The sequence below is a fragment of the Alligator mississippiensis genome, chromosome 10 (assembly GCF_030867095.1).
Source record: "Alligator mississippiensis isolate rAllMis1 chromosome 10, rAllMis1, whole genome shotgun sequence".
In the NCBI taxonomy this organism is placed as follows: domain Eukaryota; kingdom Metazoa; phylum Chordata; order Crocodylia; family Alligatoridae; genus Alligator; species Alligator mississippiensis.
The window spans coordinates 62,078,602-62,094,591 of NC_081833.1; the positions used below are offsets into that span (position 1 = coordinate 62,078,602).

Sequence of the window (15,990 nt, forward strand, 5' to 3'; positions counted from 1 at the left end):
GGGTGGGGCGCTTGCTCATTTTCGTCCCAGGATAGCCTTTTGCTTAATGCAAACTGGCTCCCCTGCCAGCTGCTGGCCCAGTGCTGTACTTCTAGCACAATGGCGAACGGCTTGGTTTGGAGAACTGGTTGTGTCTACTCCAGCGGTTCCCAAACTCTGACAGGTTGTGCGCCACCAATTTAAAATGATACAACCTTAAGTACCACCAGCAAATGTTTGTTGTATAAAGTCATTATAATAAATCTGTTAATGTGTACCACTGACAGGGTGTCTGAGTACCACTGGTGGTATCTGTAGCACAGACTGGGAACCACTGCTCTACTCCTTTTTTATGGAGTAAAATCTGTGCTGACTTACACCACAGCAGTCCCACTGTGCGACTGCATCCTGAGACACTGACTTACCTCCTCACTACACTGCTGCAGGTCGCCTGACTTTAGTGCAGCTCTGTCCACATATGATTGCTGTGGACCCCCACATGGTTAGAGAGGAGCATCTTAATTCACTTCATTTCACTGTAGCCCCCGTGGCTGGATCATTTGCATGTTTTCAGTTAAAGAAAACCAATCCATTATTTTGGGTGTGGCAGTGTTGAAAAGAGACTCTATGTGTAGCTTTGGTGCTGTAGCTTGAGCTGCCTTAGCCAACGTGGGAATTGCACTGCAAGGTGCTTACAGGTGCAGACACAAGTTAGGTTTTCTGCAGAGCTTTCAGCCAGTAGGCAGGCTTTTGAGATGTTTTTCTTAAATGTGTTGCTAGCTGCATTTTATTGTATTACTACTGCCAGTGTTGCCACCCACCTTCTTGAGTGCATGCTGCAAAGTTTGCATATGCTGCTGCACGTGGTTTTACACTGCAGAAGGAAAAGTGAAGCCTTGTGTTCTGTAGTTACTCCTGATGTGACTGTCACCGTGTAAGAGAAAGCATAAGACATACCAGTGCAACAGTGCATGGCATGTGTTATTGAAAGCACTTGATAGATAGGCTGAGCCGTTTTTCAATTGAAGCAATACTATCAGAAGACAAAAGGTGACAAATAGGGTAAAAGAAGCAATATTTAAAAAATGAGAATGGGCTTCTGCATAGCCTGTCTTGTGCTGGCTTCAAACACTGGTCCATTTTTTTAGGTGTCGAAAAACTACATGAACCCTGTGGCCTTTAAAAAATGTTCAGGGCCTCTGTGCTGCCCTTGTCTTGACGTGCCAGGTCAACAATATTTTCTCCCAGGCCTCGTTTGAGTCTCCACTCCAACTTCCAGAGAAGTAGCGTGTTATGCTTGTTGACCGGGTGTCAGCTCCGTGGTAAACCAGTTCTCTCTTTCCTGGCCTCCCACTTTATAACTCCCCTGTGGGATATATTTGAACCTACACTATGTAAACTATAGCTCAACTCTGAATGACTAGCTTGCTTGAAGATTTTGGCTGGGGAGGGGGTGTGTTTGTAGTGCTCCCCACTCTCTCCACCCCCAGCTCTTTAAAAAGACTGTACTTTCCTCCTCCCAAAAGTCCTATGGTGACATTCAGTGATGATCCCCAAACAAAATTTGGGGAAGATGCAGCCCAAACTTCTGAATCCACAAGCATAATTAAAAAAAAAAAAAAAAGGCCAGCGAGGACACAGAGAACTGGCCATGTCACAAAAAGGAGACTTTAAGAGAATGCTAGGGGATGGGATGGATGGGAAAATGGTATGAATACATTAAATAACTGGGAAAGTCTGTTTCCTGCAAAGCCTACACCAAGAGGAGAGAACTGACTGAGTGAAAGGAACATGGCCATGGTATTTATGTAATAGTCATTTTTTTTTTGGTATACAACACCGTTATAATTATGCGCTTGATTTCTGGGTTTATGTGCTGTATGCCAAAAGCTCAATTACTAAAGCAACCAGTAAAGGACATATTATGGGTCGTGTGGCAAGAGTAATAAAGCCATATTCCCAAGCTCCATGCCACTCAAAATCCCTGTAGTCTCAAAGTGGTGGAGGCAGCAATGGTGGCTGCGTTAAGTAAGGATTTGCTTCATTCCTGAGATGTATCCAGACACCCATGTGACAATATACTGCTGATTCCTGGGACTGAAGCACAAGTGAGCATGTTTGGGTAGCAAAGCCCTGGTGAATCAGTGCTGTTTAGGTTTCAGGCAGGTGCCAGCAGCCACCATCACGTTCCCTAACAGATCTTGCCACTGGTTGCTGTTGGCACTGAACAGGTGGTTACAATGGTGAAACAGCTGAGCAGCAAACATGGGGTGATGAGCAAACAGACCTCCTGAGCTTTCAGCACCGCCTTTTTTCCTCCCTTTTCTTGTTCCTTGTTGCTTACCTAACTACCTTGCACTCTCCACTCGTTGCTTTTTTCTCTAAAGTGAATGGGCTAATTTGTGCACTGGAAAATAGCTAATAGCTATAATGCAATCAGTGATAGGGTACAGGGACAGCTGCAACTCCCAAACACCACTGAGGTCCAAGTTGCCTTTGTGCAGTATTGGCTGACGCACTGCTGCCCTCCTGTGCTGGATTGGCTCCCAAATACCCATAGGAAAGAGAGTGCAGGTAGCTGTGCCAGTCTCCAAGATGGCCCAGCAAAGCCATGAAAAATGAAAATCAACTAGTCCTTTTTTCATAGTACAGTCAGTGCTGCCTGGCATTTAGTTCACATTTATTGAAAATATTCTGTATACCTTCCAGCCACAACCAGTTACTTCTAGCTGGGATTTGAGGAGTACCATTCACATAAGGTCTCATTTGTAGTCAGCACTGTGTTAATGACTCAGGCCTAAAAGTTGGCACTGGATGAGTAATAGCTGAAGGGAAAGATCCCCTCTTGAACAATGAGGAAGCTAGACGTGCATTAGCGGACGCGCTTTGACCTTGATGCCTTGAGGATTCCACAATTATAATCTGGCCCTGCCCATCAGACCATACAGCAGAGGGGTAAAACATTACTGTAAAATGTTCTTAAAAGTAAAACCATGACATGCCTATGCTTTGAGTTAGCCTCTGACTCGTTCTTTTTCCATAATGTATGTATTTATATTCATTTTCTAGCATGTGGTTTCCGTAAGAAGTCCACATGGGTAGGTGGTTGTTTGAAGTACTGTTCTCAACAAGGCTAGTTATGAATAGGCACAAATGTTTGCTGTCTCGATCCTGGTTTTCTTGATTGGGTGTGTGAGATGTCACCCATGTGGTGCTTTTCTGTTGGAACACTTCTGAGGATGAGCAAATTCTTTTCAAATGATAATTAATGTATTTACATATAGCTTTACAAAAACAGCAGGAGATGCTTCCGTCAGGACAAGAAAGTTGGTTTCAAGGATGGACACTACTTTTTTTCTGTAGCCCCTTGTAGTTCTTGAGATGTTTGGACTGTGTTTTTTAAGGATGCGTCTACATGTCACCCTACATTGCTGTAGCAATGTGCTACGTCACCATATGACATGCTATGGTGATATAGCGATCATGTGAATCTACACGTGACCGGCAGCTGCTTCACCGTGGCAGCATGCTCCCCCGTTCCACTACGTCGAAGTAGCAGCTAAAACTAACTGTGCGCCATGCACACAGCGCAGTACAGACAGTTACTGGGCTATGCTTTAGTATGTTTAGATGTGCCCTAATAGTCTCAAGTTTGTTACCGATGTTGTGTATTTTGTGGTTTGTTGTATGTAGGGGGAACAGCATAGATGCTCTGTGGATCCTTCTGGACTTAACCTCTGTTATATGGTTGCCCGTGATTGAAGAAGAGTGAACACAATGGCCTCTCACCCTGTGAATAAATGGTCCTGCAGTCTACAATATATATGGTGAGAACTGGCCTTCCCATCATCATAAATAGCCAGGACATATTAAAATTCTGGAAGTGAAGCAATTGGTTGACGTTGCTGTCTACAGTGTAAAATACAGGAACAGGTCCCAGCCAAGGCCTTGAACCTGCAAAAACCTTTTCATAAGAAAATTGGTAGCCTGGGCCATGATCCTACAATGTGGAAACTGTGAAACAACAGAACTCTTAAGAAGGAAATATTTATCTCAACTAAATTCTTTATATAATATATGGACTGGCCAGATGGGCTAATTAAAAATTGCCAGAGTGGCTAAATTCTTTTCTAAATGCAGCTGCAAAATGTTAGCTGTGGGCATATTTTAGATCTTAATTAGTAACACTTGCACTAGAGAACCCAAACTTTCATGAATACAGCTGCAGTCAATTAATATTAGCTGGCATTTCTATTGGCAATGTAAGGGGCTCTTAATGCGTCTACTGGCAATCTAAATAAAAGAAACTATTTACTTACAAGCAACACACTACGAAATCAAAGATAACTACAAAATTCTTTATTGAAAAAGCAGATTATAACATCTAAGGTTAAATGATACTTCTGACTTTTAATATTAAATAACTTAAGATGATAGCAAGTAGCTTCTTCTTTAGATAAATAAATCTACATTTCCCAATCTTTTTTTCTTCAACAATCAAGGGAATCAAACACTGAAACACAAAAACCACAAGTCATTCTAAGGACTAAAAGACAGAGAAGCACATTTAGAGGTTTTACAAGGATATATACAAAAATAGTTAAACTAATGTATATTTGCAGCATGTAAACTAGTTACATGATATACAAACTGGGCATTTATATATTTCCTACAAAATAAAAATCAACGTTGGTCCAAGTTCTTGGAAGAAAACTATATTCTTTTAAAGAAAATGAAAATATTTCTCAAAGGAAAACTTAATTTAAGTCAAATTATATACTCTAGTTACGGCATTAGTTACAGGATGAATCACAAACTTTTAAACTTTTCTTGAAACACAAGAAAGCAGCTTTTGTGTGCCTCCTTTAGAGCTTTGGTTTACTTAACTATTCTGGAATTTCTTAAAGAGCTCCTCTATCCATACTTTAATTTTGAAGCTCCACCTTACAAAATATACACCAAAGAAAGAAAAGGAGAAAAACAAACCCCAAGAAAACCCTTTTGAAAGCTCAATTAGCTGAGATTTTTCTCTTTCCAAATCACAATTGTTTTGGTCTCTTCTTTGGAACTTGTCTTCCAGTGCACTAGGGACCCAGTGAATCTCCTAAACCAGCCACGTCCTGTCAGGACACTACAGAACTCCACTCCAGAATGAAATGTAGAAGGTGAATTCCTGAGTTCTCGCAATGCAAATGAGGACAAATTGTTAAACTGCTGCAATTTCAAAGTTCTGAAAGTACAGAACAGAGCAGAGGCTTCCAACAGATAATCACAGATCAAAATGAATGTTGGCAAGTTTACATCTATGTTGAACTGAACAATGTAAGAATACTCCCTAAGGAAACAATTTCAAGGAGATTTCACTTAGGCAGTTCCCCAGACAGGAGGTAAAAATGCACAGGAAGTTTCACTAATACTAAGTTGCACAGCATGTTATTTGAAATTCGCTTTTCACTTTCCTTGTATTTTTCCTTAACAGCGGCCAGTAAATCATACTCAAGCCCCAGTTCTGTATTAAATGGTGTAAAAGCAAGCTGTACCTCATGGTAATGTAACAGACCGACCCTGTCTGTAGAAAATACTGGAACAACAACTGCTGCTTTCTGGTTTTAAACGAACTGCTCTCTCTACATTGAAACAAACGTTCAACATTTTATCATGACGATACTTAACGCGTATTGGAACTGAGTAGAACTACTAGAAAGACTGAAACATTAAAATGTGGAATTAAATATTATTCTGTTCTACAGTATGATAGTTTTCAAAGAAGTAGTGTATGTACATGTTTGATACTGTGCTGTCCACTGAAAAGTACTGCGGCAGCAGAAGCGGGGGCTTGCCACTGAAATTGGGAAAGCGCTAGGTGTAGGATGCCGGCTGAAGGAAGGCCCAACTGACCTTTAGTCTCTTGTCTTCAGTTTCTGGGAAGTCCGAGCTCCCAGTCTGCTGGACCTGTGCACTTTTCAGTAGAAAGCACCGTTCTGAGTTGACTCGCTCATGTGAACAGACCCAAATCTTCTGTATGGTTTAGTAACTGTTTTCTTTACTTTGGGTGTTTCTTATACCTATGTTAAACACCATGACATGCTCTGAAGCCAAATATGGCCCAAGCTGTTTTGTGACTTGAAGAAGCATTGTGCTATGGCTGATGCTACAAGTGTATCCTGATGTGCCGACAGTCTCCAGCTGGTATCTTCACTGGTATCAGGCCAGCCCCTCGAATTAATGCAAGAAATAAATAAATACAAAGATAATTTTTTTGCTGTCACAGAGCTTGCTCCTCAGGACCCAAGCATACATTTGCAAGGTTCCTTGGTGCACATAATTGTGGTAATTGTATACACCAGGGCTGTTCAACTGACAGTCCATGGGCCATGTGTTGCTTGCGAGGGGTTAAACTGCATTTCACCCAGCCACCACTACCCTCCTTGTTCCCTGCAGCCAGGGTCTCCAGGCTCCCTCTTCCTCTGGCTTCATCTTCCCCCACTGGTGTGGTCTCTTCTAGTGTGGCCCACAAGACACACGGCCTGGGGGTTCTTAGAAGTTGGACAGCTCTGGTGTTCACAAAGGAAGAGTGCAAATAAATGCACATGGAGCGTGCATGGGCCTCTGTGCTCATCTTCCTGAAAATCAGGCCCTTGGTGTCTAACCACTGTAGGAACAGGACACATACAGCATCAGCAGTCCTCCAAAATACAGCCATCCCCTTAACTAGGCCAGGTATTCATTGTAAAAAAAAAAAGGTGGATTGAAGTTCAGAAGAAGTTTGTGAATTGCTGCATTTGTCTCCCCCCAGCTGGAGAAGATGTAGTGCTTTAAAACCATAACGATACTTTTGGTGATCAAAAAGTTCTATTAAAGGAATGAGAATCTCATGAACTAGGTATTCTGTTGAGGAATTGGTCTACAGGCGGTCTCTTCTGCTTTGCAGCAACACCAAGAATAGCTTTAGTGAATCAATGGCACCTTAGAAACTGCACTTTATGCTTTAATGGTATTGCCAAATAACAGTCATTGCATTATTTTGCTGAACTCAACACATGATGATCTTAAAAGCAATGGGTCAGATTGTCAGCTGGTGTACGCTGACCTTGTGTTTTTGCAGTCCATGGAGCTCAGTCCATTTACACTTCCCAAGAACCAGGCTTGACATTGCCACCCAATTTACAGCAAAGGAATTTTAATTTAATTTAATTTAAAATACAAAATACTTTCAGAGAAAGGAATGATGGACACATTTCAAACCATAATTGTTTTGGGAAGGGCAGATCAATTCTCATGAGAATGCAAGGAACTGTTGTTTAAATTTACGGAGATATGATTTGCATGTAAATCATCAACACGCAGTAGAAAAAATATATAAAAAAAAGTATCTAACTTCCTATATGGAAGATATATATTGCCCCAGAGTTCTGAGGTTATTGTAAAAGCTTATGTAAAATATGAAAGTGTGTACATTCTATGTACATCTAATACTTGTTATAAAATATCCATGTTTCAGATGCCTGAATCTCTAACTTATTTCTGCTAGACTGTGTTTGGTTTTCATATGTAGGTGACCACTGTAATACGTGTTCTTTTCTCAGTTTATTTTTTAACCTAACTGAAAAAGATAATACAAAACTGCTGCCCCTTTTAATCCCATGATAATATAAAAATGCAAAGCTGTTGGGTAGCAAATGATGACCTCCTGAGGTCCCTTCCAACCCTACTTTTCTATGATTCTATGTCTTGTATGAAAGAAATATTACAGAGACACAGAAGTATCCCTTTGCATAGCCCCAAAAGGGGTGCTAAACCTGTTAACAAAAAACAGGTTTAAAAGATGAATTGCTTTGTAAGTGCCAAATCACCAGAAGAATATGAGAACTGCCTTTGAAACCATGGCTACTCTCATGTCACTGTGAACTCTAGAAAAACCAAATAGCTAAGTGGCTAGCAACCCTGGGGAACCAAAATTTTCTTCATGTCATAACCCTGCATGTACCAATCTTAAGTCTTCAAGTAGATATGTTCTTCTCTAATGAGCTTCCTGTAGAAGACACCTGCCATGTTCCTGCAGGAAGCCAGACATGCTATTGGATCACTATGAAAATTGAATAGTGTGGAAAGCCTGGCTTCTGCCTCTTAGCAGAATGCCATCAATTAACCCACGTTTGAAATTTCTGTCACTAAAAATAAATGGACTTTGCTTCCTATTAGCTACTTCTGGGAATCTAAGTATTCCAAAAATGTGAGAATGTTTACTCTCTCAGACCAGGATGTAGCGGGACTAGCTAGACTGCTAGCATTTTATCTTATCATGCTTGCCACGATATGATAAGGTGCTAACTTTGGGGGATTCATTCTACACTCCTTACCCAAGCGAAACTGCCATTGAAGTGAAGCTAATAGGGAGTGCAGAACAGAGCCCTTCGTACCACCATATTGAGAAATGCTGTTGTTTACAGTTAGTGGTGCATTATTTCTTTCAAGTAGCCAGTGTCTCAGTGAAAATGTCTTGGTAAGTGAAAACATATGTACATTATCAGAGAGGCCCCCTCACCTCTAATTTAAAAAAATAAATAACTTAGCTGGTTTAACTGGTTATTAGAGGAATTTCATCTTTAAAGGAATGGGAAAGTCATTTTTAGCTTTTCCATCTTCTCCTCTAATGATTTACTGTACTGCTGAAGAAAATGTCTTTCAGAGTTCTGTAACATGCATCGGGTAACTTGGAGGAGGATGCGGTGGTACTTTAATATTGAGGCGCCTAATATGACAGCCATGACAGAGCAGATGGCCCTCTAAAGGATAGCAACGATGGCCTTCTTCATCATTGAGCTGGAGACCGCAGTCCTAAAAGAAACACATGTTCACAGATTAGTTAGTAATTGCTTTACTATTCCTTCTTGCCAGCCTCTGAGGTTGCCCTGGTGCGCGCATGCACACGCACACATACACACACTCTGATATGCTGACTAGAATCATCTTGTGAGTAGTTTGTAGATTCATGTTGACTATAATCTATTAAGCAAAGAATGAGGTCACCAAAATCTACAGGAACATGGAATTTAGACACGGGATCATAGTACGTGTGGTTGTTTCTAGTACTTGTTTTCTCTGGTCTGTGCTATCCCACCTCCTGCACTGATCCAGCTATGACCAGGATGATGCAAGGATGGACACCCCTAATCATAGCGCTATACAACACAGGCTGACATCTCTAAATGTGGAGTTAGTGAGATCAAATAAAACAAGCTGGACATGGAGAGAGGCAGAGCAAGCTAGCAGAAGTGCAAAGATGGATGGAGAATCAGGGAACAACTAAGTAGAGAGAAAACATTGTTCAGGTGAGAGATGAGCCAGAAGGTTTGAACTTTAGGGCAGAACTGAACTTCCTCTAAGACTGGGGGTTCAAATATGGCACTCTCTGTAGGATGCATCTAAATCAGATGGTGCAAGTCACAAAATTCAAAGGGCTACAAGTCCAGTGTTCCAGTTCAGGCCTACCGCCAAGTAGAGTACTGCTTAATATGTGCAGCACATATTAGGTTAATCTTGCATTGGATCAATAAGTTTTCTGAATTTTTAAAGGGGGCAAGTTTCCCTGATGAAATTATAAGGGTCTTGGCATGGAATGGATGCAGTAAGGAAGGAAAGGAAGGAACCTGTGACTTATTTATATACCCAACTAGGAAGCTAAAATACCTTGGTGGAATGGCGCACAATTACAGCAAGCAATGGTAGATCTGAGCAGTGGACAACAGCAGAGTAGGGGAGGGGGAAGAAAGCAACCCAAGCAAAACAAGTATCCCATTTGGTGATGATATTGTGTGCCGCACCACAGTTCACAACACTCTCTGCACTCTCCAAGCCATTTGAGGCTAGGATTTTACGTTTGGATTCCTGAATTTTGAAAGAGTGGGGTATAATTAAAAGTTCTTTCCAGTAGCAAATCCTGACAGAGAAGCTGGAGACACTGAGGTTCATGTGCTTAGTATGGAATACAAGTTGAACAGTTTGGGCAAACAGGCAGTGTTGAGTGCTTCTAAGCCAGGCAGGTGTCTTTAACATCAAAGAAAAAACAAAATTTGATCAGATTTGAGGTGTGATCCATTTCTTAACTTCCACAGTTTTAAACTGAAATTCTCAACTTCCAATAGGAGAGAAAGATGAATTAAATGTGTTTTCAGGCAGAGCAGAAATACTTCATAAATTGCTTTATGGACCTTCTACTCAGAATATAGCTGACTTGTCTAAAATGCCTTACTCAACTTTGTGCTCAATCATTTAAGAGATTGTAGAAATATAAAAGAACAATTTGGCCAAGGGGGATCATTGTTGGGAATGTTGGGGTTTTTTTTTCAGACACTGGTTACCTCTGCATTTCCTCAATTATTCATCAGTGATTATACAGCAAGGGACTTGAGATTTTATGATGCGTTACTAGCTTTTGTCACAGTTCACAAATTAATCTCACAAATTCTTTCCCATTTAATTAGGTAGGAAATTCCAGCCAGTTCAACCACAGAGCCCTTTCTGAAATCTGCTTCCTTCCTTGTAAGAAAATCTCAGTAGCTGGAACATGGCAGCTCTTCTTCACCTTGTGAACTCCCATACATTAAGAATATTCCCCACAGGATGTAAGCGCTACACCGTAAGCCATCAGGCTCAGAGCTTCTGGTCACTGGAATCATGACGACAGACTAGACAGTAGGCACATGAAAATGGAGGGAGTTGAGAATAAGATTAACCAGCAGTCAGATTTGAGAGTTTGGGCTCAGGCCTCTTAATTGCTAACCCAACACAGTATCACATTTCAGTTGTGCCAGCAGGCATGCTGCCTGCCAACAGCCCTGTTCAGTCAGGCCCTTCTTAGGACTTTTAACAATTTGGGATTAACTAAAGATATGCCAAATGCTAACAGCTTGCCTTGCCTCTCACCCATTCCACCCTCAGTTTGCTGTGCAGTAACAGAGCCTGTCCTCATATTTCATTCCAATTTTTTAAAAGGCCCCCATTGAGTTACCAACTGCTGTTGGGTTTGCAGTACAGGCACTTATAGTCCTTTTACATGTCATTATGTTTGTCCACTGAGCTGGAGGCCCAAGGCTTTTCAAATCAGCTAGTGAGCTTGGGTTCCCAACTTGAAACACCTTTGAAAGGTTTTAAAAGTGCCTGTCCAGCACTTTCCGGAGACTGGGTACCTTGTTAAGGTCTGAACTCGGGCAGCCAAAACCAGAGGAATCCAAACTTATTAGTGACCTGTGGAAAGCCTAGTGGCTACAAGGACTTGATTTTAGTGTCCCCTTTTTAACAGGCTATCAATCCAGCCTTTAAAACTGAGCTCCCAGCTTTTCCTGCTCAGTATCTGCATGTGCATACATCAGGTAGATGTCTATTGACTCTCTCTCTGCAGTTTGCTGTTCTGAGGAGAAGCAGAGGGAGACTTGCCTCAAATTGGAAGGAATGTGGAGCTCAGTCATGAGAACTGAAAATAAACCCTCGTTAGGACATTCTCAGATACAGTCCAATAGGCAGAGAGGCAGGGGGAGGGAGCTGCCATGTGGGCAAAGTCTGCACAAAGCAGTAGATGGGTGACTATGTTAACTAGCAGGATATAGGAGCCCTTCTAAGGGACTCCCTCCATCAGTCCTTGTAGAACTACTCTACTTTGTGCAGCAGACTTAAATATGAATTAAGCCAGAGAGTGAATGACTCAGTAGGCTGGTGGTGAGAGATCTTGGTTTAGATCCTTGCTCTGTGCTGTCAGGTGGAAGGCCCACCGTCACCACCTCTCCGTGGTTGGCTAATCCAAACCCCAGACATTCATGGCACTCCATCTTAGCGAGTGGTCCTCAGCGCTAAACAGGAGCAAGAGAACTTGGCCTGGGTCCAGGTGAGTAATCTTAACTATAGGTAACTAATTACCAATGGAGCTGTAGCATGGGGGCAGTGCAGAGGTGCTGCAGGCTTACCTCACAGTGATAACATTCCACATGGTAATCTTTGTCCATCGATACCACTCGAATGGTTTCCTCGGAGCCCTGATTGGGAAAATGAGACTGGACTTTAATGCATTTCGTGCATTTTCTATTCAGAACATTTACTACAGTCCTAGAAAGCCCTATTTTCATTGGTGTGAGACTGTATTCCTTGGCTTTGTTCTTTCTTGAAGACAGCCAGGGCCTCTGATCACTTAAAAGCTTTAAATGTTCCCTACGGGTACAATACCAGACCTGTTTCATGCACTGTACCAGGGAGATCCCTATTTTGCGGATTTAGAAGAGGCTCCAGTGCACATGTGCAGCTTCTTCTGTAGCCCTTGGCAGACAGCTACATGTCTAGCCATCAGAATTTGGCCCATAACATGCAGGCTTTGAAGGTTCATTTTTTCCAAGGGAATCCAACATGTAAAATAACTGCCAATAAGACACTTAGCTATCTGTTAATCTACTTGTTCTTCACAGATGCTTTGGCTTAATTTTCCACTTGCACTAAGCCAGGAACTGTGCAGCTACTTTGCGTGGGCATATGTGCACCCCTAAATGAAGCCTGCTTTGTGTAATTCTAGGCGTGGTTTGAATATTAGATGTGACGCAGGCTGTACTGAAAGGATCTACAGGGCAAGCCATCACCTGCGTGGCCAGACTTGAACTAACACAGATGCCTTCCATGGGAAAGCGCCGGTAATCTGCCTAGAGAAAGGTTGCTGCAACTCTTGCTAACTGTCAGCTGAGTCAGAGGTAGAGCAGCCAAGGCTTTTAAAGGAAGGGCAGCTGAGTAATAAGCAAAACACAGGGAAAAAGGAGAGGACACGTACTCAGGATGTGCTATCCTGCCATTTCCACGTCACTAGAAGGAGGGTCTGAGTTCATGTCACGTGCAGACAAGAACAAGGAGGTGTGTGTGCGATAGATCTTCTTAATGTACAGATGTCTTATTGTGCCTGAGCATAACTTCTAGCCAAGATACACATATAACATATCGGATTCCAAAATATTCCACTGTTTAGTCAGAGAGAATTTAAAGTCTCAACTCTGGCTTTGCTCTGTTCCGTCTTGTTATTGGCTGCTCACTGTTGGCCTCATTTGGCCTCATTCACAGATTGGGGTACTTTCCCTGGAAATCAATGGGGCCATGCTCATAGCAAGGCACTCACTACGCAGTAAGGCTACAGTGGGAAAACACAACCCTATATAGTTACAAAGGACGGGACTGAAACACCAACTCTTAGCAAGTTCAGATTTTTGGGAAGTGCTCAGTGCACCCAGTTTCCTCTCTTTTCTATGGGCGTGGGGGATGCCCTGCAGAATCCAGGGGCTGGCAGGATTGGGCTGCAAGGCACCATCTGACTGGCTCTGCTCTATCTAGTACCCAAGCCCTTCTGCAGCGTGGGTTCCCCAACAGCTGATGCCAAAAATACAGATACAACAAATAACAGAAGGTCTTCGATCAATGGGAACTGAAGAGAACTAATACCTGTTCTTGGGCCTCCATCCAGGGCTTTGAATTAAATCAGATCTTTAGCAGCAATAGCTAATACCTGTGAAGCAGCAGACAGACACACAATGTTATGCTGCATGAGCCCTGTGCTTATTTCCACCTCTGGGAATATCTGGGAATTAAGTTATTTTATTGCAAGTTTTGTTTTTGAGGCATTACTGATTTTGGAGGTGGGATGGAGCCCGCTGCTGTAGCTGAGGTGTCTAAATCCTCCTGTCTGAGCAAATCTTTACAAGATGCTCCTATGGAAACCCCCATGTTAGCCGACGAGCTGTTTGTGCAGAGAGCGCATGCGCAGTCCATACCTGTGCTGGTAGAATCGGCTGATTACAGGAAGCACATTTTGGTGCAAAAACCCTACGATTGAAGAGAAGAAAGCATTCAAATCATATTTAAAAATCTGGCAACACAAGAGCACTTTAACTACAGCCCATCTATAGAGATAGGCTTCAGGCTGCAAAATCCAGGGATCCATTTTGGGAAGTTTGAAGAGGAGACTGATTCAAACACACTTGTGGCCTTTCTGTCTCAGGTCCCTTACACTAAGGTATTGTTCAACAGGCATCTTTTCCCTTCCCCCAGTGACCACTTCTGCCTGAAGTTTGTACACATGGACTTCATGAGCCTGCGTTAGAGAAGTGACTCAACCTGGAGGTTCTTACCCACCAGGTGTCAGACCAGCACGAGACTTGTCCTTCCCATGTTGCTAAAATGGAAGGAGGGTAGGGTCTAACAAACAGAGAAGGGAATTTCATGGGACTCCTAGTACAGAACAAGTGGGAATCAGTAAGGCACTGTCTGCGGGGCTAAGCGTATTCTGGCCTTCCTTCACCTTAGGACTTGGAACAACTTTCCCTAGCAACTATGGCTCTAACAGTTACAAACCATACTCCCACCCCCAAAAATCATCTGCTCACAATAAAGGTCAACTCTTCTTGCTCACAACTGTTATAGCACTTATGCTAATATTCACTCTTTTCCTGATCAATGAAGCTGACCTAGGGAGAACATGTAATTTATTCAGGGGTGCTAGGGTCTATTCTAGCTGAGCCCATGCAAGATTTGGCCCGTGGTTTGTGTTATCAACTTAACATCAACTAAGAGCATTCACCTTCTCTTTGACCTGGAGCAGAGGGGAGTCCCCTCAGAGGAATTCAGAGTTGACATAAGGATGCTGATAACGTAATTCTAACCCTAGCTGTGTCATTACTTCCTCCCCGATCAGCCAAGCTAGATAAAAAGAGACATTTTTATAGTTGGCGATTGTTTCCGATTTATAATTTTCAAATGTCTGAAAAACATTATCCCTAAATGCATGCTCAGCATGAGACGCATTGCTTGTTTGGTATAGATAGTCCACAGGTTAGAAATTTGGAAGGAAAATAAAAGTATATTTAATCAGGAAATACACCCGAATTATGAGATGTGAGACCTGTTCAAAGTGTGGAGCACAGCAGTTTCACAGTGTGAAATATAAGACTGGACTGCAGCAGTTTTCCTGTTCACATGTTCTGAGATATATTTTAATTCTGATTTATTTTAGGTTACCTGAAACTCAGGCTCTGGATCTGTTTGTTTGTTTGTAAAGCTGCTAAATCAGACAACTAACATGGCACTTGCAGGGGAAAAAAAACCACCCTGTAATGAGGAAAACACTGTCCAGCTAGGATTCAGTCACACTGCTGGGGATGGAGGCAAGGGCAGGGAGAAGGGCAGCAGTATTGTTTTTCTATGCTTCTGTTTAATTCTAACAAGGGGCTCTTGAGCAACCATCCTCACCATGCACCACATTTTGATCTAATACACAATTTCCTCCCAAAGAATGCATAGATAAGCTCCAATGTCATCAGCAATGGCCAGAGGCAGTTTCCACTATAGAAACAGCTTCTGTCAGCAGTGCAAAGGCTACTGCTAGGCTAGGTGCAAGCATCAGCAGGTGCACATACATGCAGTCCATAACCTGCACAAAGTATCAGAGCTGGGAGGTGAGAGGATTGGGGACACAACTGCACTGACCCTCCACAGACCTTCTGTATTGACTGAAAAAAGGTTTCAACATAGGAGTTTTCCAAATGCAGGGACTGGATCTATGCTTACGTGTGATAGTCTTTGACACAGTAAATGTTGTTCTCCACGTCTACAGTAAACGGGACTCCATCCAAACATTCGTTACATACCACGCAGCGGAAGCAGCCAGGATGGTATGACTTTCCAAGAGCCTGTAAAATCTTAAGGAGAGGCAGACAGCAAAATGAGCTGGTGCATGTTCAGCATGACATTCCCCATACCTAGCAATCACCTGACTTTCAACCAAGGCAGTGAAACACGCATGTCAGGAGGACACATTCATTCTGCAGAACCACTAGCAAAGGGGCTGCTGCAAAGCCTCTTGAAGCTAATGGAAAGATTTTCTTTGTTTTCAGTGGGTTTTGTATCGGGGTTCTTGTTGAGGGCAGGGGATTGTGAGAATTGGGTTTATAACAGGAAAGCAGCCTCTACCTATTACAGGTGGATGAGTCTGAG

At 42.5% G+C, this 15,990-nt stretch overlaps 1 protein-coding gene and 1 long non-coding RNA gene across 3 annotated transcripts in view; one reads left to right on the forward strand and one right to left on the reverse strand.

Annotated features, from left to right (window-relative positions):
* The window catches only part of LOC132243607 (uncharacterized), a 122,240-nt gene that overhangs the window by 73,583 nt on the left and 32,667 nt on the right, over positions 1–15,990 (forward strand). The window lies entirely within an intron of this gene.
* The window catches only part of WTIP (WT1 interacting protein), a 115,408-nt gene continuing 103,741 nt past the window's right edge, over positions 4,324–15,990 (reverse strand). The window contains exons 5-8 of one of the 2 annotated variants that reach the window (XM_006274338.4): positions 15,565–15,695; positions 13,773–13,824; positions 11,940–12,008; positions 4,324–8,817 (exon numbers count right to left, since the gene is read on the reverse strand). In XM_006274338.4, the coding sequence (XP_006274400.1) occupies positions 8,665–8,817; positions 11,940–12,008; positions 13,773–13,824; positions 15,565–15,695 (405 nt within the window). In that variant the 3' untranslated portion in view covers positions 4,324–8,664. Of the gene's footprint in view, positions 8,818–11,939; positions 12,009–13,772; positions 13,825–14,578; positions 14,698–15,564; positions 15,696–15,990 lie in introns of those variants that run through there. The other variant, XR_002091947.2, reaches the window with a different exon arrangement.